Source organism: Aulostomus chinensis, chromosome 8 (assembly GCF_037954235.1).
Source record: "Aulostomus chinensis isolate RoL2024-O1b breed Wild chromosome 8, RoL_Achi_v1.0, whole genome shotgun sequence".
Classification (NCBI taxonomy): Eukaryota; Metazoa; Chordata; class Actinopteri; order Syngnathiformes; family Aulostomidae; genus Aulostomus; species Aulostomus chinensis.
Window position 1 is genome coordinate 6,984,304 of NC_141327.1, and position 20,820 is coordinate 7,005,123.

At 40.8% G+C, this 20,820-nt stretch overlaps 1 protein-coding gene across 1 annotated transcript in view; it reads left to right on the top strand.

Annotated features, from left to right (window-relative positions):
- The window catches only part of LOC147256952 (neuronal acetylcholine receptor subunit alpha-7-like), a 76,077-nt gene that overhangs the window by 21,815 nt on the left and 33,442 nt on the right, over positions 1-20,820 (top strand). Inside the window, exon 2 of the mRNA XM_086210659.1 lies at positions 5,498-5,637. Within this exon, the coding sequence (XP_086066785.1) occupies positions 5,498-5,637 (140 nt within the window). The remainder of the gene's footprint in view (positions 1-5,497; positions 5,638-20,820) is intronic.

Here is a 20,820-nt window from a genome sequence, read left to right on the forward strand (position 1 = left end):
TTATTGCATGTATATTATGTCAAAATTTGCTCAAAACAGTTGATAATGAATAAAAATAGAAAAAAACAGAAATGAAAGAAAAGCTGCTTTGAATTTGAATTTTACAGTTGAAATATCTCACTTTTCAAAATAGCTTAATGACTTCAGTGTGGTGTGGATCTATTTTGCTCAGGCTATTTTATTCAAACAATCTTTATTTACAGACTTCTGTGCTGGAAGTCAGTCAGCCACCACTGCTTCCTGCTTTGGACCAGCACGCTGTATTCTGCAAAGATGCTCCATCACTCAGCTGCTTCTTGGAGCGTCACACAACACCTCCAGTTCAGACCCCAGCAGGGCTAAGTCTTGTTGCCTCCACCAGTTGAGTGGCATTTCAACACCGATAGTGCTCTGCTGTCACTCACCTCATCCTAAGACTGTTTTACATTCATATTATAATTTATCGAATAACGTGTCCTGGCCACCACTGCTTTTGGGTCAAACTAGTGCAGCAGTTCACTGCTGTGCGCTGCAAAGGCACTATGTCTTTTGATAGGGCATTGGTCATAGTGACGCCCATACTGCTTAACACAAATCAAGCCTCGGAAAATACAAGTGGTTTGTCTTTACATCTAATGGCAATTTAAACACCACTAGCTTATCCATGTTATGTGTTTTGCGCTTTGAATCTCTTAAATAAAAAGTAGTATTACTGAAAAGCTACAGAAATTAGATGAACATACAATATCCAGGTATTCACATTATTGACCCAACTACAGTCTGTGCACTCATTAAACCACATTTCAGCTCTTTAATCAGTCATTAACCATATTCTATGTTTCTCCTTCATCTTGTTCTCTTATAGGGGAAGTCAATTGTTTTTTGCAGCTTGCGCTGTTGCAAATCTCCAGTCTCCAGCGATAATTCAATAAAGTCAAAACACATCTATGGAGCTATTATTGTACCTTTATTATTTGCAAATGCACATCTCAATCAGTGTGTGTGTAATCAGATCTGCGTGTACAGACTTTTTTGTTACACACACACTAAAGTACATACGGACAGTTTTTTTTTTAAAAAACACACAAATCTTAAAATGTTCACAGATTTTTTTTTTTTACACACGCACAAATCTGAATATGGACAGATTTATTTTACACACACAAATCAGTCGAGAGCTCTCAGTTGGCTGTTTGTGCACACATGACTTTTGGTACACTTCTGCCGAGACAGATCTGTAAATCCGTACAGTGAGTTTTTTGCACGCCGATCTGAGTGTCCATTAAAAAAAAAATTGTGTTTGCCTTTTGCCCGGAGCTTAGGCTAATAGGCTCAGGCTGCTCTAATGGGTGCGTAGCCCCCAGTCATTGTCATTGCCTGCTGGGCTGGTTAAAAGTTTCTCACTTCGGTAAATTAGACAGAAATTTACAGACAGAAATTGGGAGATTTGCGTTTTGCGGTTCACTAAATCGTAGGTGAAACATTTTCATTACACAATAAGCAGCTCTATGTAACTGTAGTAAGGTAGACAATAAGCTATAAAACGGTTTTCACTCAAAAAAAAAAGTCTACATCTAATTCGTTTACATAGACAAATTAAATGCATCCCTATGAGCATTCTGCTTTCCATCAAGTGTCCAGGGACCATCGTCAAGTTCAAAACTGAAAGTGGATACAAAGATAAATGACAATGGCTTCATTGGCACAGAATGTTTGCCATTATTTTTTATTATAGAAAAAAACAATAGCTTCACTGTTGACTGTTCACTGCAATACATCGAGGACTTCCCTATCAACATACTACACCTGATAATTATGGAAAATCTGTCTCTGCCTATTTATGATATTTTTTAAGTGGCGAAAATATTCAATGGCGTCACTGTTATTGAGCCCACTGCTTCTAAATTCACTCCACACATGTAAGGCCAGGCAGTACGGTGGTGCAGTGGTTAGCACTGTTGCCTCACAGAAAGAAGGTTTCAGGTTCAAGTCCTGACTAGTGCACAAGGTCTTTCTGTGTGGAGTTTGCATGTTCTCCCTGTACCTGCATCCATGGGGCCAGACAGTTAGAAGAAAGGTGAAGTATGTTGACAGGGAGGCCCCAAATGTCTGGAGTGGTTTTGGAAATAGTAAGCTCAAGAAGAACGAGGTTATTAAATTGTTTTCCCCAATGAAATTATATTCTAAAGCCACTTTTTCCCATAATTATCAAGTGTAGTAAGTTTATAGGATGGCCCTAGATGTGTGAAGAGGTAAATGGACTCAATTTTATATAGCGCTTTTCTACCTTAGCGGCACTCAAAGTACTTTACAGTGTCATCTCATTCACCCATACACACACACACACACTGATGGTGAAGGCTGCCATGCAAGGTGCCAGCTTACTCATCAGGAGCAATTATGGGTTCAGTATCTTGCTCAAGGACACTTTGACATGGTCACTGTGGTCGAGGATCGAACCAGCAAACCTTCAGTTGCTAGACAGCCACTCTACCCCTGAGCCATGCCGCCCACCCGTGTGAAGTGAATTAGGAAGCAGTAGCCTCGATACGAGTTAAGTTATTGAAATTGTTTCCCAATAACAATATATTTGAAATAGGCAAATTTAGCTTTGCCATAATTACTGTAGTACATTAATTATAGATAGGGTTTTCCATTTTTATCAGGTGTAGTATGTTGAAAGGGAGGTCCCCGATGTATTACTAGGCGCAATTAGAGTGAAGCTATTGGTTTTTTTTTCAACAATAAAAAATAATGGAAAATTAGATGAGCCAATGAAACCATTGATAGTTATCTTTGTATCCAGGTGATGCTTGACTGAAAGCAGAATGCACATAGTACGTATGCACGTACGTAAAATACACATATTTTTTTTGTCCATGTAAATAAATAAATTAGATGTAGACGGTTGTCTCGGGCGCTGTAGCTTATTGTCTACCTTACTACAGTTAGATAGAACTGGCTATTGCGTAATGAAAACCTATGATTTATTGAACCACAAAAATGTAAACTGCTAATTTCTTTCTAACTTTACCTAAGTGAGAAACTATTAACCAGCCAAGCAGTCAGTGACAATGACTGGGGGCTACACGCCGATTAGGGCAGCCTGAGCATGTGAACCTGAGCTCAGGGCAAAGGACAAGCACAGACAAGTTGGGGTTTTTTTTGTGTTTTTCTTACAGACACACAACTCACTGCACAGACAGATCGCTATACGCATTTGCAGATCTGCTGTGGCAGAAATGTACCAAAAGTCACGTGTGTAACAGCCAACCGAGAGCTCCTGACTGATTTGTGTGTGAAATAAGTCTGTGTCCTGTTCAGATTTGTGTGTGTAAAACAATCTGTACACACAAATTTGATTCACATACAAATTGAGATAAGCACACATAAATGGCAAAACATCCGCACACAGATCTGATTACACACAGTGTGAGATACGCATTTGGAAATAATAAATGTACAATAATACCTCTATACACATCAGCCATCAGAGAATCTTGCCATGAGCAGATCAGTTTTCTTACAACATTACCAATGATTTCAAAAGCAACTGTATTGTGTTATTCCTCTCGTTCAGACTTGTTTTTAAAAATCAGTTATTTTCATATCCAGCAACAACAGACCCTGCTGCAGCGCTTCAGCTTTCCATTTGCATTTGAAGTGATGAACTCCGGACAAAGACCATGGATCTACTTACCAACACCCTCTTGAGGCTCTGACATTTGACCACCTTTGTTTTGCTCAATTCAAATATTTACTGTTGCTGATTGTATGTCTCTTTTGCTCAGCCAGGTGCATGCTAGAATTTGAGTTGTAAAATCAGAAGTGAAGAGTCCAGTGCTAATTGTAGACTTTAAAACCAAATATTAATGGGACCACAGCAGAATGTGGTTTATGTGATTATTAAGTATTTAATTTTAAAGCATGAATATTAATAAAAGAAAAAATGAACAAAAAAGTTTGAGATTACTGCTGATTCAGTTCATTGATCTCATGACACAATCATGGTACAAACAGCTTTCAATTGCACAGTGCCAAGATGACAATCAATGGCATGTCGGTAGTATTATAACAACAACGTTTAACATGGAAAGAGTCACCCATATACAATAGAGATCTTTTTGCTCATTGTTTGTTCTGCTTCATTCCAATGGCAGCAGGCAACTAAAAAAACCATCCATCCATCCATTTTCTATGCCACCTATCCGTTAAGGGTTGTGGGGGGGCTGGAGTCTATCCCAGTTGACACTGGATGAAAGGTGGGGTACACCCTGGACGGGTCACCAGTCTGTTGCAGGGCCATCATGACAAGTAGTTCAGTATCTTACTCAAGGATACTTTGACATGGTCACCAGGGGAAGTGAGGATCAAACCAGCGACCCCTCGGTTGCTAGACGGCCACTCTACGTCCAAGTCATTCCGCCCCGCAGCTGAAAATCCATCTGTTATAAATAGCTTTTCCTGCACACTAGATGAAATCCAAACCTAGTTAGTGAATTGCTGGAGTATTTAGCTGCTAGAGACAGATAATTCCTCAGGAGTAGGTGGAAACTGTTTAAAAGTAGCAGGAATATTGGACTTGCCTGTATATTTGCTCAGAGGCCAGCAACAAGACTAAATGGAGGCACCTGGCTGTTTATCTTCTTGCTTGCTAACATATTTACCATTTACTGGAGTGATTTTAAGTGGAGTGCTTACTGCTCTGTTTCATAAGTGGGCAAAAATGGAAAATACATCCAGACCAGAAAACTGCAAAGAAAATAATGTCTTGTAAATATACGAAATGTGTTCACTAAAATTTGAACTCGCTCATTTACACAGCATGCATAATTCTGGCATCTTAAAACTAGCAAGTCTTCGAGTAGAAAGTATTAAAATGCCAGCATCAATGCCAGCCTCTTTCAGGAACTGCATTCTGCAGTACAATATAAATCACAACATTTTCTGTCAACTCACACTGTGCCTGAAAAAGAACAATAGATTAATATATGAGTCAATCTGAATCAAATAGTAGATCCTATATCCTGAAGATTGTTTTAGGACATTTCTTGACATGTCATAGATGAATTTTGATCAAATTTCTTGGATCCATATGAAACAGTTGAAGGAATAAAGTTTATTTTATCTTATCTTAATTGTCTCTTAATTGAATGTAGTTTGATTATAAAGTCTGTATGGATCCTACCCTGGATTTGTTGTCTGGAAGACTTATTTTTGGCATTTGGTGGGAAATTTACACATTTGGATGATACTGTGTTCCTATTGTGTATCCATGTAGCCTCCTCGGCAGAAGTATTTGCTCTCTGAGTATATAACCTACTCTTTTTCACCCTCTCATTTCCCTCCTTCCAACCATATTTTTTTGGACATTACCTATCTACCGTTCCCCTTTTGATTATTTGTCTGTAATGTCCTTTAATATCACTCATATTTCTTCATCATCTTCTCCCAACATTTCTTTCATCATCACCCTACCTACCTCTTGTCTACCTCCACCCCCCCCCCCCCCCCCCAGGTTGTCATGGCGGTGTTTACCAGAGGAAGCTGTATCATGACCTAATGGTCAATTACAATCGGCTGGAGAGACCTGTCCAAAATGACTCGGCACCCATTGTTGTGGAACTTGGTCTCACACTGCTACAGATCATTGATGTGGTGAGTGTCATTATGTGAGATTGTTATAAGACAGGAGGTAAAGGACAAGAACGTTGCTGATGGTCTAAGATTGGTAAGGCATGTTCAATTGAAATTTCATTTGGAAATTTTTTCCATGCTTGGTGTTTTTCAGGATATTTTTTTGTTTTTTAAATACTAAAGGCACCGTCTGACTTATCTAGTGACTAGTGTATTCCATTCCAACAATTCCAAACTGTCATGCCACCAGTGGCAGCACCCAACCATATTAAAATATTCATCTTTTGAAAAGCTTTTTGTTTTCCAGTCCCCAATCCTTTTTCATTTTTCTCAGTCAACAAAAGAAATTAAACCTCACTGTTGAAAAATCATACCTTTTTTCACCTCTTCAGAGGATTTTTTGGGGAAAACAATTTATTGTTGTCCTGCTTTGAGTTTGATTTGAAAATCAATAGCATCCTCATGTCTGTACAGTAAATTTGAAGCTATTGCCTTGAGATGGTTTGCTAAGAGTATCTGAAGAGCAATACCATTTTTTTTCTGTGAGGTTGTGTGTAAAAAATCATTTTCCTCTGGTCTTGGCTGGTTACCTGAAAAACCTATATGGACAACAAGGAAGTCATTGGGCTTTATTCACCAACTGTACTTCTGAATAAACAATTATTTCTTTCACATACACAAACACAATTTTAACAGGAACATACTGCTTTGGTTTTATCCACCTCTCTGAGTCCGTTTTTATATTTAAAAAACCAAAGCTTAAGTGTTCCCAAACGGGAGATCTTAAGGATGCAGGGGGATCTTCAAGCTCTGGTTTATTGCTAAAGCTGGCGGCATTAGCCATGATGTCCACTGGCCAGCACATATAGTAGTCTGACTGCAGCCGGTGTTGTTAATATTTGCACGGCTGAACTGCTAGTAAAAGCCGCTGTTTGTAGTGTCTCGGTGTGCACATATGTGGTCTTCTACTTAATGTGTCCGTGTGGAAACTCGTTCGGTACACCTTTTTTCTGAACTGAACACCCCATACCGAAACGGTTTAATACAAAAACATGTACCGTTACACTCCTTGTAGTTAGTAAACTACTCATTAATTTAATGTGAAAAGCACTCCACTTTAGAACAGGGAGCATTTTATCACTTATACTGGATTAATTCATATGTATTTATGCAGTATTAACCATTGTAGGTTTGCATTTCATTCCACAAGAACAGGCCATGCTATCTGGGTGTTGTTCATGGTGAAGTGCTGTTCTTTTTGAACCGCTACATAATAAGGCCAGAACTATGTATTGCCTGTTGTGATCATAATTTGTGTCTTATTGCCTCTTAATATACCAGTAATAATCAGTAGATAGGAAGTAATATCTGCTTAAGTCTTAGTTATTGGTCTGTTACGAGTGGAATATGGTCATACCTTTTACATTATTAACTAACAAGTGAACTGCTAATTAATGTTAATGTTAATTAATTAATTATGTTAGTTACTGGCTAATTAATGATGAATATGTGTGTGTTAATTTAAAGTGTTACCCATTATTCTCTACAATAAGGGGAATTGTTAAATTTCTCCAAATTTTCAAGTATAACAGTGTTTCTGAGACATTATTTGGGCAGCCCGCCCAGGATCTGGCCTCAATGATTGAGCCAACTTAATGCACCTATGTTGTCAAACAGAGTGTAAAACTGGTATTTCAGAGGATGACAACGATGATGATGACAATGACAAAGACTCATTGCTCAGAGAGGAACTGCTGACTTAGTAAAAAATAAAACATTCAGAAAAATTGAGGTTTATTTTATTTACTGTTTTTTGCCTGTTTATTTTGAAGCAGCTCATCATGCATCACATCCATGTCGTGCCATACTGCATAAGCCACGCAGCACCTTTCCACCACTACTCACACTGTATTCCCTTGAACACTGTGGGCCATATTTATGCATTGTATGGTGTCAGGCAGGTCAGTCAAAGACACTTTGTGTTTGCACTGCAGTCAGCCTGAGTTTAGTATTTAGTAGGGCATGCAGTCACAGAGCAAACCACGGCGCAATGAGCAAGTCATTAGAGACTAAATTATTCATTGATGTCTTTCAGCTGTGACATCAATCAAACCAATCAGATTGTCACATTTCATTCCTTTAAAGCCCAGGTTTTGCAAGGACATGCCACTTAAGTTCTTCACTGGCACATGATTTCTATGATGTAGAAGTGAGAGCTTCCCATCCAAAGAAACAGACCTCCACATGTGCTCGGTAAAGGCACGCAAGTGCATCTTATGTTTACATAAGGGAGCAGCAGGAATCCATCAAAGCTACTGAGGGGAAGCAGGCCTGTGAGGAGGTGGCAAAAAGTGGCCACATTGTTTTTCAGGCATTGATAGAACCCCACTGTAATACCACACTCCTGCTCATGTGATTGATGTTCCCTCTAAATGGCACTTCACCCATTACACCACTGACCAAAGACCAACCTCTTCTTGTTCTATTGCGCTAACATTATCTGGTGTCCCAAAATTGCAATGCACCATTGTTGCGCCAGACCACACCTACTTAACATACTTAAACACCTCCCGGCACAGATGGAGCGCAAGTTTATTTGATGGTGAAAGAATGGATGAGGGTGCGTGAAAAGGTCATTTGCTCCTGCTTGAAATTAGCAAAGACGTTTGTGCTGTACTTAAGATGGGGCCCTGTTTTTCAACTCTACAATCAGAAAGCTATTTTAGTTCAGTGTGGCTTGTGGTGGAATATGTCATTTTGCTCAAGATAGGTCATACAAAAGTGAAGCTATTGAAGTGCAAGTAACACTTTACAAGAAGAGTATGGTTAGTTCATGCTTATTTGTACATAAGCCTTACTTGGTATAATTGAGGGTAAATATTTATTAATGTTCTTTGTCACCCCTTTTTTTTAATTGGTGTCACCCTTACCCTCCTTACCTAAATTTTTCCCTCTATCTTTGCCATAACCTATAAAGTTAACATGAAGACAAATAATAAATTATTATTTGATTGATAGGTAATTGTTCACTGTGCATGAACAGCATAACCAAGCATTACTTTATCCTTATAACAAACACGCATAAGGATATAGTATTAATGTGCTCTTAAAATGTTACCAAAATGTGATGTGTTTAATGCCCATTGCCCAAATGTGCAAAAATTTAGCAAAGAATAGTGCATGCACAGATTGCATGAGTGTCACAGGTGGTCACATGACTGGTTTGCCCTGAGCAATACTTTCTAGAAATTAAAAAGTGCGAAAACAACAAGAGACAAGGAGAGAAACAGAAGCAATGTCTAACCTTGTACATGAAGCGGGCGGTTTTAAAATTTTGTGTCGACACAACACATTGTGTCCTCTACTATTCCCATTTCATGCACCTTTGCTCTTACAAACCCACACATGACCGCTTGTCTGATTGCCTCGTCTCATCGCTGAAGCGCTCATCCAAAAAACCCCAGCCGACACCAAGTCACATCTGTGAGCCAGCCCTGTCACAAGATGTGTATGTCTCCTTGTGATAACTTTATAGAATTCCCATTATATTATTAATATAGTAAAACTTCCCACACTTAAATTAAAACAAAATTTTTTTTTTTTTAACATTTTAAAGACACAATTGCTGGGCTGGCTCAAGAGAACATGAGGTTGTCATTTAAAAGCATATGATGAGATTAAAAGTGGAAATTATTAGTTGATATTACCATCCTTTTTTTAGAGTCTCATTGGAAGTAGAAATCTTAAAGCCATTCGTTGATTATCTTTATTGTATGTATATAAGTAATAATTTTGTTTGCAGTGTTTATAACTACATTTTTTGCTCACTACATATATAATGGATAAACTACTAAAACCACATGAATTCTTGCTAACTGGGCAGTTGTTAATAATGCAAAGCTTTTTGTGTGTGTGTGTGTGTGTGTGTGTGTGTGTGTGTGTGTGTGTGTGTGTGTGTGTGTGTGCCCGCGCACACAAGCGTGCATGCATGCATGCATGCATGTTTGTTATGTGGCCTTTGATTCCTCCATCTGGGTAACTCTCAAACTAGGGAACTGGGGCAGGTTGATGCCCACATGGGTTCATCACCATGAATAACTGTGTACACTCACAGACTGGACAAGCACAGGACGGTCACCTTCCAGTATCGAAAGGGACACCGTGTACCGTATCTAGCATGTGAAACTTAGAAACTTACAGGATATACACTTAAAAAATCTTATATAATTTAAGCAATACTTCAACCAAAAAGTGTCTTTGCCTTTCAAGGTCTCCCAAACAGTTTTCTTGAGCTCACAGAGATGTTTTCTCTTCCTGCCGTACTTCTTTATGACTCCAGAGTGCAGAAAGAGCTAGCCAATTATATTAAGCTGGAAATTGATGGTGGCTGACAGCGAACAACAGCTACAGTAACAAACTACAGCAAAAATAATGCAGAAAGAGCCAGCTATGTATGTTTGGCTTAAAGCTAATGGTGACCCGCTTGACCAATGGCTAACAACAGAAAAAACAACCAAAAATATGTTAAGAAACTCTTAAGAGCTTCTTTATCCAACCGTACACTCTGTAATCCATGAACACTTTGATTTGAGCAAAAACAAAACAAACAACTAGAACACTTTGTGTTCAATGATTATGCAGCTGAGGTATGGAGTCAGACCTCCACCCCAACATGCTCCAAGATCTTAATTGATCGTCGCCCATGTTTGGGAGGTCTTGTGTCCACCATGAAAAACTGCTCTAACTGATTGTCATTTTTGCATGGTGCAATCACCTAATTTTAACACATTGATTGACATTTACATGTACGTTTATTTTCTCATATCTAAACAATGTAAATTTATTTTTGTACAAATTAAATGATAATTTGTTTAAATCAAACCATATTTTTAATTTACCCCTTTCAGTTGTGATTCCCTTTAGGAGCTGCTGCAATTTTTCCCCACAACACAGAATATTCGTGTCATCTGCAAACAACACAAATTTTAATAATTTTGACACCTTACATATATTGTTTATTTATAAAATAAACAGTTTGGGACCCAACACTGACCCCTACGAGACTCCACAGGCAAGGCTTATTTTTGTGTACTTGAATTCACCTATCTGCACAAACTGCTTCCTACCTCCTGAAAAGGTCTTTATCCAATTCTCTAATGCAATATTTTTTCCATTTTTTGTTGTAATATATGATGATTGATGGTGCAAAAAGATTTTTTTAATCAATAAATATTCCTATTTTATATTTCTTGTTATGAAGAGCAGTTGCGATTTCTTTTATCAACTCCATTAATGCCATGGTAGTCATCCAATAAATCTGACACCATATTGACTTTCTATAAGCAAGTTGTGTATCTAAAGGAAATGATCAGGCCCACTTATAAAGTAGCTTCTCTTATATTTTAGAAAATTGAGAAAGTAGTGATATCGGCCTGTAGTTAGTAAATTGATGACAAATTGATGACAATCTCTAGCTTTATATAATGGGATGACTTTCGCAGTTTTCATTTTTGATGGAAAAACAGCAGTTTTAAAAGACAAGTTGCAAATATAAGTGATTTTTTTATTTTTTTTTTACAATTGTTTTTTTTTTTTACAATTCTGGCATCTTTAATTAAAGACATGTCAATACCATTACAATCTGTGGATATCTTACACTTACAATTTCTGACAATATCCATAATTTCCTATTCAATTGTTGCACTCAGAAACCTAGAGCTAGGATTATTGTCCAGGAAATCCCCAACTTTCCATCCACAATCTTCTGGCAGGGAGCTGCTGATCTCTTCAGCCAGGTTCAGTCCCACACTTAAATATTGTTAAAGTCATTTGCCACATTATTCATTTCATTTAAGGTTTTATCATATATCATATATGTGAAAAACTGTGAGATGTTTATATTTTATGGTAATGTTGATAATGCTGTTTAATACTTTCCATATACCCCTTATATTATGTTTATTATTATCTAATATGTTGTTATAATCCTTCTTACATATCCTCATTATGTTAGCTAATCTATTTTCTTCTTGTTGTCTTTTGTATTTAGTCTCTGCTTCTATAGTTCAACTCTTTATGAAATCTCTATGTAAGGTATTCTTATTTGGGCAGCACGGTGGTCCAGTGGTTAGCACTGTAGCCTCACAGCAATAAATGCTTATCCGGTTGTTCCAGTCATGGGGCAGCAGCCTCAGCAGGGAAACGCACACCGCCCTCTCCCAACCCACCTTTACCAGCATTTTCAGGGATATCCCAAGGCATTCCCAGGCCAGCTGAGAGATATAATCCCTCCAGCATGTCCTGGGTTGGCCACGAGAACCGGTTAGACATGCCTGGCAAACCTGCCGAGGGAGGCATCCTCACCAGATGCCCAAACCACCTTAACCGACTCCTCTTGACATGGAAGAGCAGCGGCTCTACTCTAAGTCACTCCCAAATGTGTGAGCTTCTTACCCTATCTCTTGAGCCCAGCCACCCTGCGGAGGAAACTCATTTGGACTGCTTGTATTCACAATCTCATTCTTTCAGTCATTACTCAAAACTAATGACCATAGATGAGGGTTGGAACTTAGAATGACTGGTAAATTGAGTGTCACCTTTTGGCTTAGCTCCTTCTTCTGGACTGGTTTAGCGCATACATCACTGTGGACACCGCCCAAATCTGCCTGTCAATCTCCTGCTCCATCCTACCTGCACTCGTGAGCAAGACCCAAAGATACTTTGACTCCTCCACCTGAGCCAGGACCTCCCCCCTGACCCAGAGTGGGCAGGCCACCCTTTTCTGGTTGAGGACCATGGCCCCAGACTTTAAGGTGCTGATTCTCATCCGAGCTGATTCACACTCGGTTGCTAACTGCCCCAGCAACGCTGGAGGTCATGGTTTGATGGTACTAAGAGGACCATGTCATCTGCGAAAAGCAGAGACGACATCCTCCTGCCACCAAAATTGACACTGTTCACCACCTGGCTGCACCTAGAAATTCTGTCCATAAAGGTTAGGAACAGAACCGGTGACAAAGGGCAGCCTTGGCGGAGTCCAGCTCTCACTGGGAACAAGTCCGACTTACTGCCAGCAATGCGCACCAGACTCTCACTCCGTCTGTACAAAGACTGAATGGCCCTTAGTAAGGGGCCATCCAGCTCATACTCATAGAGTACGCCCACAGGATGCCCCTGGGAACATGGTCATAATCCGGCAACGGACAATTGCCAGAACCTCTTTGGAGCTGATCAATAGTCACCCTTCATGGCCTCACCGAACTCCTCCCACACTTCGAGTTTTTGCCTCAGAGCACACTGCTTGGCCCACTGTGTAGTGACTTGATAAGTTGATGATGATGATGATGCATCTTTAGGATGTTTAATACAGTTGTTACTCGGGTCACCACTCGTTGTAAGTTAGTGTCGTCCAATGAGAAAACAATCAGTCTCAGGTTATAACTTATCAATGAGTTCTTTGCGGGTCAGTGGCTTGCATACACATATATAAATGAGTTGAAACTTTTCTTGTAGATTTAAGAGGATTTAATACAAATAAGAAGCGTGGTGCCATGGGCAACGATGGACATCCTCGTGTTTGACCATGGTGTAAGTTAGGGAAACACTGCAACTGAATATCACTCTGGTTTTCGTTCCTCCCAATCACACCCCTCCAGATCACACTGTCATTGCCCACATGAGCATTGAAGTCCCCCAGAATGACAATGGAGTTTCCAGGTGGGGGCACCATCAGGCACCCTTCCCAGGGACTCCAAAAAAGGTGGGTACTCTGAACTGCTATTCAGCGCATAAGCTCAGACAACTGTCAATACCCATTCCCCGACCTGAAGGTTCAGGGAAGCAACCCTTTTGTCCAGAGGGGTGAACCCTAACGTACAAGCACAGTCTGGGGCTATCAGAAAGCCCATCCCAGGCCCTCTGCCTCTCACCCAGAGCAATTCCAACAAAGGAGAGAGTCCAGTCCCTCTCAAGGACTCGGGTTCCGCAACCACAGCCATGTGTCAAGGTGAGACTGACAATATCTAGCTGGTAACGCTCAAACTCTTGCACCAAATCTGGCTCCTTCCCTGCCAGAGATCCATGTCCCAAAAGCCAGCTTCCATAGCTGGGGACTGCCAAGGCCCCTGCCTTGGTCTGCTGTCCAATCCACACTGCACTGAACCCTTCTGGGGGGTGAACCCACATATCCATTTCGGGCTGGTCCCCAAGGGCGAAAGCCCAGCCACCAGGTCGTGCACAGGCTCCTATCCCAGGCCTGGCTCCAGGGCAGTGCCCAGTACAAAGTTTCCTTCTCTTCTTCTCCATGAAGGGTCTTCCGAACCAGTCTTTGTCATCCTTTACCTAGAACCAATCTGCCTTGGGAGACCCTACCAGGGGCAAAATTTCCCTGACAACATAGCTCCTCGGGTCCTCAGGACACTCAAATTCCTCCAGCACGATAAAGTAACGGTTCCAGGAGTAGACTTTGTGTTACATTCGTGTTAAACTGATCTTCTGAATAATAGCAGCAGTTAGTGTTTAGATTGTTAAGAAAATTATTCTCAGATCACTTTTTCATGGTCATGCAGATTATCATCTGTAAATTGAAATGATTCAAAGTTGAACTGATTACAGTCATCATCGTTCATTGCATTCCCTGTTATGTAGTTTAAACAGTCATTCTCTTCATCAGAGTCTATAATCATTGTAAGTATTAAAGTCACACTTCAAACAGATATAGCTAATGTTTGGTCAATTTGACAGTTTTTCATACCTTGTTTCGATGCTGCAGTCAGTGGTAGTTGTCCAGCTCTTCGATGTGTCTTGTAAATAGTACTTTGGCCTCCTTTGGTGAACCATTTTATTGATCCATTCATTTTCTACTGCTTATCCTGTTAAGGGTCGTGGGGGGGCTGGATCCTATCACAGCTGCCTTTGGGTGAGTGGCAGAGTACAGCCTGGACGGGTCGTCAGTCCATTGCAGGGCCAACACATATAGACAGACTGTGACCTATTCAGCTGAATGAATCCCTTGCAGTTGGTGGTCCATGTTGACTTTTTTTTTTTGCTTTCTTAGGAAGTGGGCACATCTGGCAAATTTGCATTTATCTTTGTTGGGTTCTCATGTAGACAAATGTCTGTTCCTTTGAGTTTTTTTCTCTTGTCTGAGGAGTGCATTTTTGTATTTTCTGTTTGCAAAGTGTAGTCTGTATAGTTTTTCTCCCATTAGCCTTCATGAGCTAAGTACAATAATTTCCTCCTCTAAACCCTCCACCTGTCTTCTAGACCCCATCCCAACTAGGCTGCTTAAAGACTCTACCCCTTGTTTGCACCTCTCTCTTGGACATGATCAATGTGTCGCTGTTTTCTGGTTACATCCCACAGTCCTTTAAAGTAGCAGTAATTAGACCCCTTCTCAAAAAAAGCAACCCTGGATCCAGAAGCTTTGGCCAACTACAGACCAATATCAAATCTTCCTTTTCTCTCCAAAATCCTGGAGAAAGCAGTTTCTAAACAACTCTATGACTTTCTCCACAGCAACAGCTCATTAGAGGATTTCCAGTCAGGGTTCAGGATTCATCATAGCACAGAAACAGCACTAGTCAAAGTAACCAATGACCTCCTTCTAGCATCAGATGAGGGACTGCTGGTCTTATTATATCTTAGTGCAGCTTTTGACACTATTGACCACCATATCCTTCTACAGAGACTGGAACATGTCATTGGTATTAAAGGAACTGCACTAAATTGGTTTAGGTCATATTTACTAGGTCAGTCTCAGTTCATACTAACTAATGATAAACTCTGAAACCACTGTTGTCAGTTATGGTGTTCCACAAGGCTCTGTGCTTGTACCAATCCTCTTCACCCTATACTTGCTTCCTCAAGGTCACATTATTAGGAAACACTCGATTGATTTTCACTGTTATGCAGACAATACCCAACTCCATGCACTTATCAATGCATCCACATGAAACAAATCAGTTGACGAAACTGGAGGCCTGTCTAAAGGAGACAAAAACTTGGATGACCCATAATTTCCTTTCATTAAACCCAGATAAAACTGAGGTTATTGTGCTGGGCCCAAAACATCTTAGAGACACCCTATCTAATGAGATAGGTACCCTGGATGGCATCACCCTGGCCCCCAGTACTACCATAAGGAACCTAGGAGTTCTCTCCGATCAGGATCTGTCCTTTAACTCCCACATTAAGCACATTTTTAGGACTGCTTTCTTTCATTTACATAACATTGCTAAGATCAGACACACCCTGTCTCAAAAAGATGCAGAAAAACTAGTCCATGCTTTTGTCACTTCCAGGCTGGATTACTGCAATTCCCTTCCATCAGGCTGCTCCAGTAGGTCCCTAAAGACTCTCGAACTGGTCCAAATTGCTGCTGCCCACGTGTTGACAAGAACTAGTAAAAGAGACCATGTCTCTCCTGTACTGGCTTCTCTGCATTGGCTCCCTGTCACATTCAGAATAGAATTCAAAATTCTCCTTCTAACATACAAAGTCCTCAACAATCAGGCTCCTCCTCCTGGACGCTTCCCTTGGGAGGTGTTCCTTGTATGCCCAACAGGGAGGAGGCCTTGAGGCCGACCCAGGAAATGCTGGAGGGATTATATCTCTCGGCTGGCCTGGGAACGCCTTAGGATTCCCCCGGAAGAGCTGGTGGACGTGGCTGAGGACAGGACAGTGTGGGCTACCTTGCTCAGGCTGCTGCCCCCGTGACCCTTCTAACATACAAAGTCCTCAACAATCAGGCTTCTTCATATTTGACAGAGCTCATAGTCCCCTATTACCCAGCTAGAACCCTTAACTCCCAGGATGCAGGGTTACTTATGGTTCCAAGAGTTTCTAAAAGTAGAATGGGAGTCTTCAGCTATCAGGCTCCCCTCCTGTGGAACTGTCTCCCAGTTTCAGTCTGGGAGGCAGACACCCTCTCTATGTTTAAGAGCAGACTTAAGACCTTCCTTTTTGATCAGGCTAATAGTTAGGGCTGCTTAGGCTGGCCCTTAGATATGCTGCTATAGACTTAGACTGCCGGGGGATCTCCCATGGTGCACTTGGCTTCTCTGTCCTCCCTTTCCTCTCTGTCCTCCTATATGTGTTATATATAAATCATACTCATATGTATTACTAATTCGTCTTCTCCGGAGCCTTCGGGCTCCCTGCATCCCAGATCCCGGGTGCTGCTGAAGGAGGCTACAGACCTGAAGAGGCTTAAGCTTCCACCCGTAGCACCACCTGCTCACGTCCCCGTCTGTCCATCAGTCTCTTCCCTTTCCCCTTTCTCTCTCTCTTTATCTCTGCCCCGCTCTCCTGCTCTCTTTCCCCCAACCGACCAAAGCAGAAGGCCGTCCCCATTGAGCCTGGATCTGCTTGACGTTCCTGCCTGTTAAAAGGAAGGTTGCAGGATGTGCTTGCTCATGGAGAATTGTTGCGTGTAAATTTATAGAAGGAGAGCGGTACTAGACCTGCTCTACTTGTAAAGTGTCATGAGATAAGATAGATTTTGTTGTGATTTGGCGCTGCATAAATAAAACTGACTTGACTTGACAATGAGTATGGCAGTATTGGTATTTTTAAGTTTCTGAGGAAGAGGATGGCATGCCTGAATGTCTGTATTGGATAATGATATATCCTTACTGTGTAAAAATGTAGTAAGCTGTTGCTCCAAAATGTCCATGTCAGTATCGGTGGGCAACCGTTCGTCCAACGTTTTCACAGCCCTGGCATATGACCGGGGCCTGGTCTCCTACCCGCTGATGGTATCGTTCATACGTGTTTACTGCTCCGGGTCTGCTCCACGGCATTCCTGACAGGCAAACGTCTTCTCCTTTTCCTCAATTTGTTTTTTCGGATCTTTGATTCCGCACATCCGGTTCATGACAGAAGTAGTTCTCAACGGTAGGCTTGTCATCCAAGTTGAGATGCTAGATGTCTTGAATTGGTCAAGAGGAGGCTGGGGTCACCTTCCTCGCCTGGCCTGCAGTAGCTCCCAACATCTTGCTCCTGCTGTTGAACCTGGCCAGCTGCTGCCAATGTAGTTGGTGAGCTGCTCAGGGGTCTTGCTAGCTGCTCCTGCGTTGGTGGCAGTGGATGTTCCTGCCTGTTTTCTCCAGCGGCTGGTTGACTGAGCACCACCCGGCAATGTTTGTTACTCAATCATTACTTACTGTTATTCCTATTAAATTTATATAGCAGCACAGCCATTTTTACTTCACTGAATAGATCTACCTCCAAGGTTAGTTTAGCACATTAGCAGTAATTGGTCAAGGGAGACAAAATAAAAAAGAAGAAGGCAGTCGATAAAATGTCTGCTCCCCAAGATGAAGATGCTCCAAGGCAGAAACAATTTCTGCTTCATTCATTATAGTTTGTAATTCTCTGCTTGGTTTCATGTTTTATTCCATCAAATGGAGGGAATGTCATTGTGCTTGAGCCAAAGCAAGTATTCCATCCTCTCCATGCAGTTAAACACATCTTTTGAACTGTCAAAACACAAGAGAATCCTGCTCATCCTTCATATCATGGATGAAAAGTGAAGCTGGGGGCTGGAAGCACAACAGATGATTCTGAAATGAATCAGGATTTCTCTTCAGCTTGTTGATTCAGTATCTTTGAAACACAGATGCAGTGATCTGGATAGAATCAGATGCAAAAGGAAGCTTTTTCATTGATCCCTAGACAAGAAAAAACTCAATGAATCATGAGTGAAAAGCCATTTCTGACACCATGTACATGAGGATTACAGTGAGTCAAATGAAAACATGTTTTCTCTTTGACTATCACATGAATTGCAATAAAACACAGTTAAAGCGATTTCACAGAATGTGACAGTGTCCATCAATCCCTTGCCAGTTTCTATAAAACCAATCAGAGCAGATTTATGTGGAGATTAGGGTTTATAGTGGGTGTGACAAGGCTGATACTGACCATTGTGGCTGATCGAAAATCCCACGAAACACCACAAAAGAGAGGTCAGCCACAGAATAGATACAGAACACAGCAGTCTTTAACAATGCCAAATCTCAACAATTGCTTGCGGATGGTCACCGCAAAGGGACAGAAAAATGTTGCTTAGTGAAGCACACAATAGACGGCTGTTCACTTTCAGCAATTGCAAAAAGAGGGGTAGATAAGAAGACAGGTTGAGATAAAATTACAGCATGGAGCAAGGTTGAGAGAGAAGCCATGATTTGTGTGAGAATCAATTTGCAGTACACAGGAAGGGCAGAGTTTGGTTTGTTTGATGGTGACAAAACTGATACACAACATTATAAAATGATTCATTTTGTTTGAAATATTGTGCACTAGATAAAGGGGCGACATGGCTCAGAGGTAGAATGGTTGTCTAGCAAATGAATGGTTGCTGGTTGTATTCTCACTTCCTCCAGTGACCATGTCTAAGTATCCTTAAGCAAGATGCTGAGCCACTCCCCCTTGTCTTCGCTGTCCTGTCCCTGTTCTCTCTTCCTGTCCACTCCTGAGCCTCAGTCCGGTAGCTTCATCAATGAACCAACACCATTCCTAATAAAATTAAACATAAATGGCAATAGGAGGAGTTTATCAGATTCCTCCTATGCAGAATAAAACTGGTTCAGTACAACAAGGCACCAGGGACATTGATGCTGCTTGCCCCAGCTACTGAACAGGACAGGCTTTAAAAAAACAAAAAAAACTTCCATTCCACTGTGTAATGGCAGTGACTGATGTGTACTATATGCAGTACTAATCAAGTACAGCCCTGACTGATACTTTATCTCCAGTGATAGGAAGGATAAGAATGTTGAAATGGACCAAGCAGGAATATAATCTCAAGTCATGTCAACTTTACTGAGCAGCACTCAGTTAATTTCAGGAAACACAAGACATTTTTACCACATGTCAATGAAGTAGTCAGCAAAATAAATATGACACTAAACAGTAGTTGAGGAAGAGCAGAGCTGGAAATAAGACATTACTGGGAGGGCAATAAATCTAAAACATGCAAAACCAGAACACAACCACAGCTTTCTGTCATTTTCTGTCTCAAATACTTGACAAGTTTCAACTTGGTCCAAAACCTGCTCACCTCTCTGGGTGTCAAGTGTGTCTGCACCGTCTCACCAAACTGCATCAAATGTGTGAATCTTATTTCCTGCAGATAAACTCTGGGCAGTGTTGATTGCAAGAAGAAAAAAAAAGTGCAAAAATAATGGAGTCTTTGCCAGAAGTTCCTTCTGGCTCAGGCCCTAAAAAGTGCTGTCAAATAACGTTAGAACCAAGCTCTGGACAAAAGTCTGGTGCTTTTTCAATTTTCAGTCAGTGAGTAATGTTCTGTTCATTTATGTAACTCTATCTCACATTGATACAGAGAGTTGATTTTAATCTTTTAAATCATGTGACCATCATTATAACAGCTGTTGACCTTGTTTGAACTATTTGATGGTGCTAAATATTGCCAGCTTGCTAACGTTAACTAGCTAACGTTAGCTAGCCAGCTAATATTATTTTCTAACTTCAGGCCTTCCATTTTGGATTGGTTGTGGAAATTGTCCACTTCATCTTTGTAAGCACAAGGTTTTGTATTGATGATGTCATTGTAACTGCTTTTCTGATTCTTTGCATACATAAAATTAAAATACAAATGTTAAAAAAAAAAAAAAAGATGCTGAGCCACTAATGGCTCCAATGGCCCTGCAACGGACTGGCTGCTGGGATAGGTTCCAGCCCCCCTACAGAATAAGCGGTAGAAAATGGATGGATGGATGGGACCATTAATGTAAATTTCTTTGACCCTCTTAAAGCATTAGAGCAGGTCCGATTATCAGGTTTCACCACTGAAAAGAATAACTAAAAACTATGAAGAATATAAAACTCTTTGAAATCAAATCAAATTAGATATTATCAATGAGAAATAGAGAGAAACAGAGTGAGCAAATTGATTTCATGATTTGATTTTTAACACAGTCAATTTCATATTCAGAGCCTTGAACCTGAAATGCTGTTCCAGCTTCAGTCATGGGTATCTAAGTCCCTTCCGTGATTCTATAAAAAAACAGCAACTAATCCTTGAAAAAAAACAGATGTAGTAGATGCTGCTGTGAGCTGCTCTCACTGTCAAACACATTTTTCACGGGTAAGAGAACACTAACATGTCAGGAACACAGTGTACCAGTGCGGAACACAAGGAGCACAACTCATCACTGTCATGCAGGATTCTGTTAAACACAT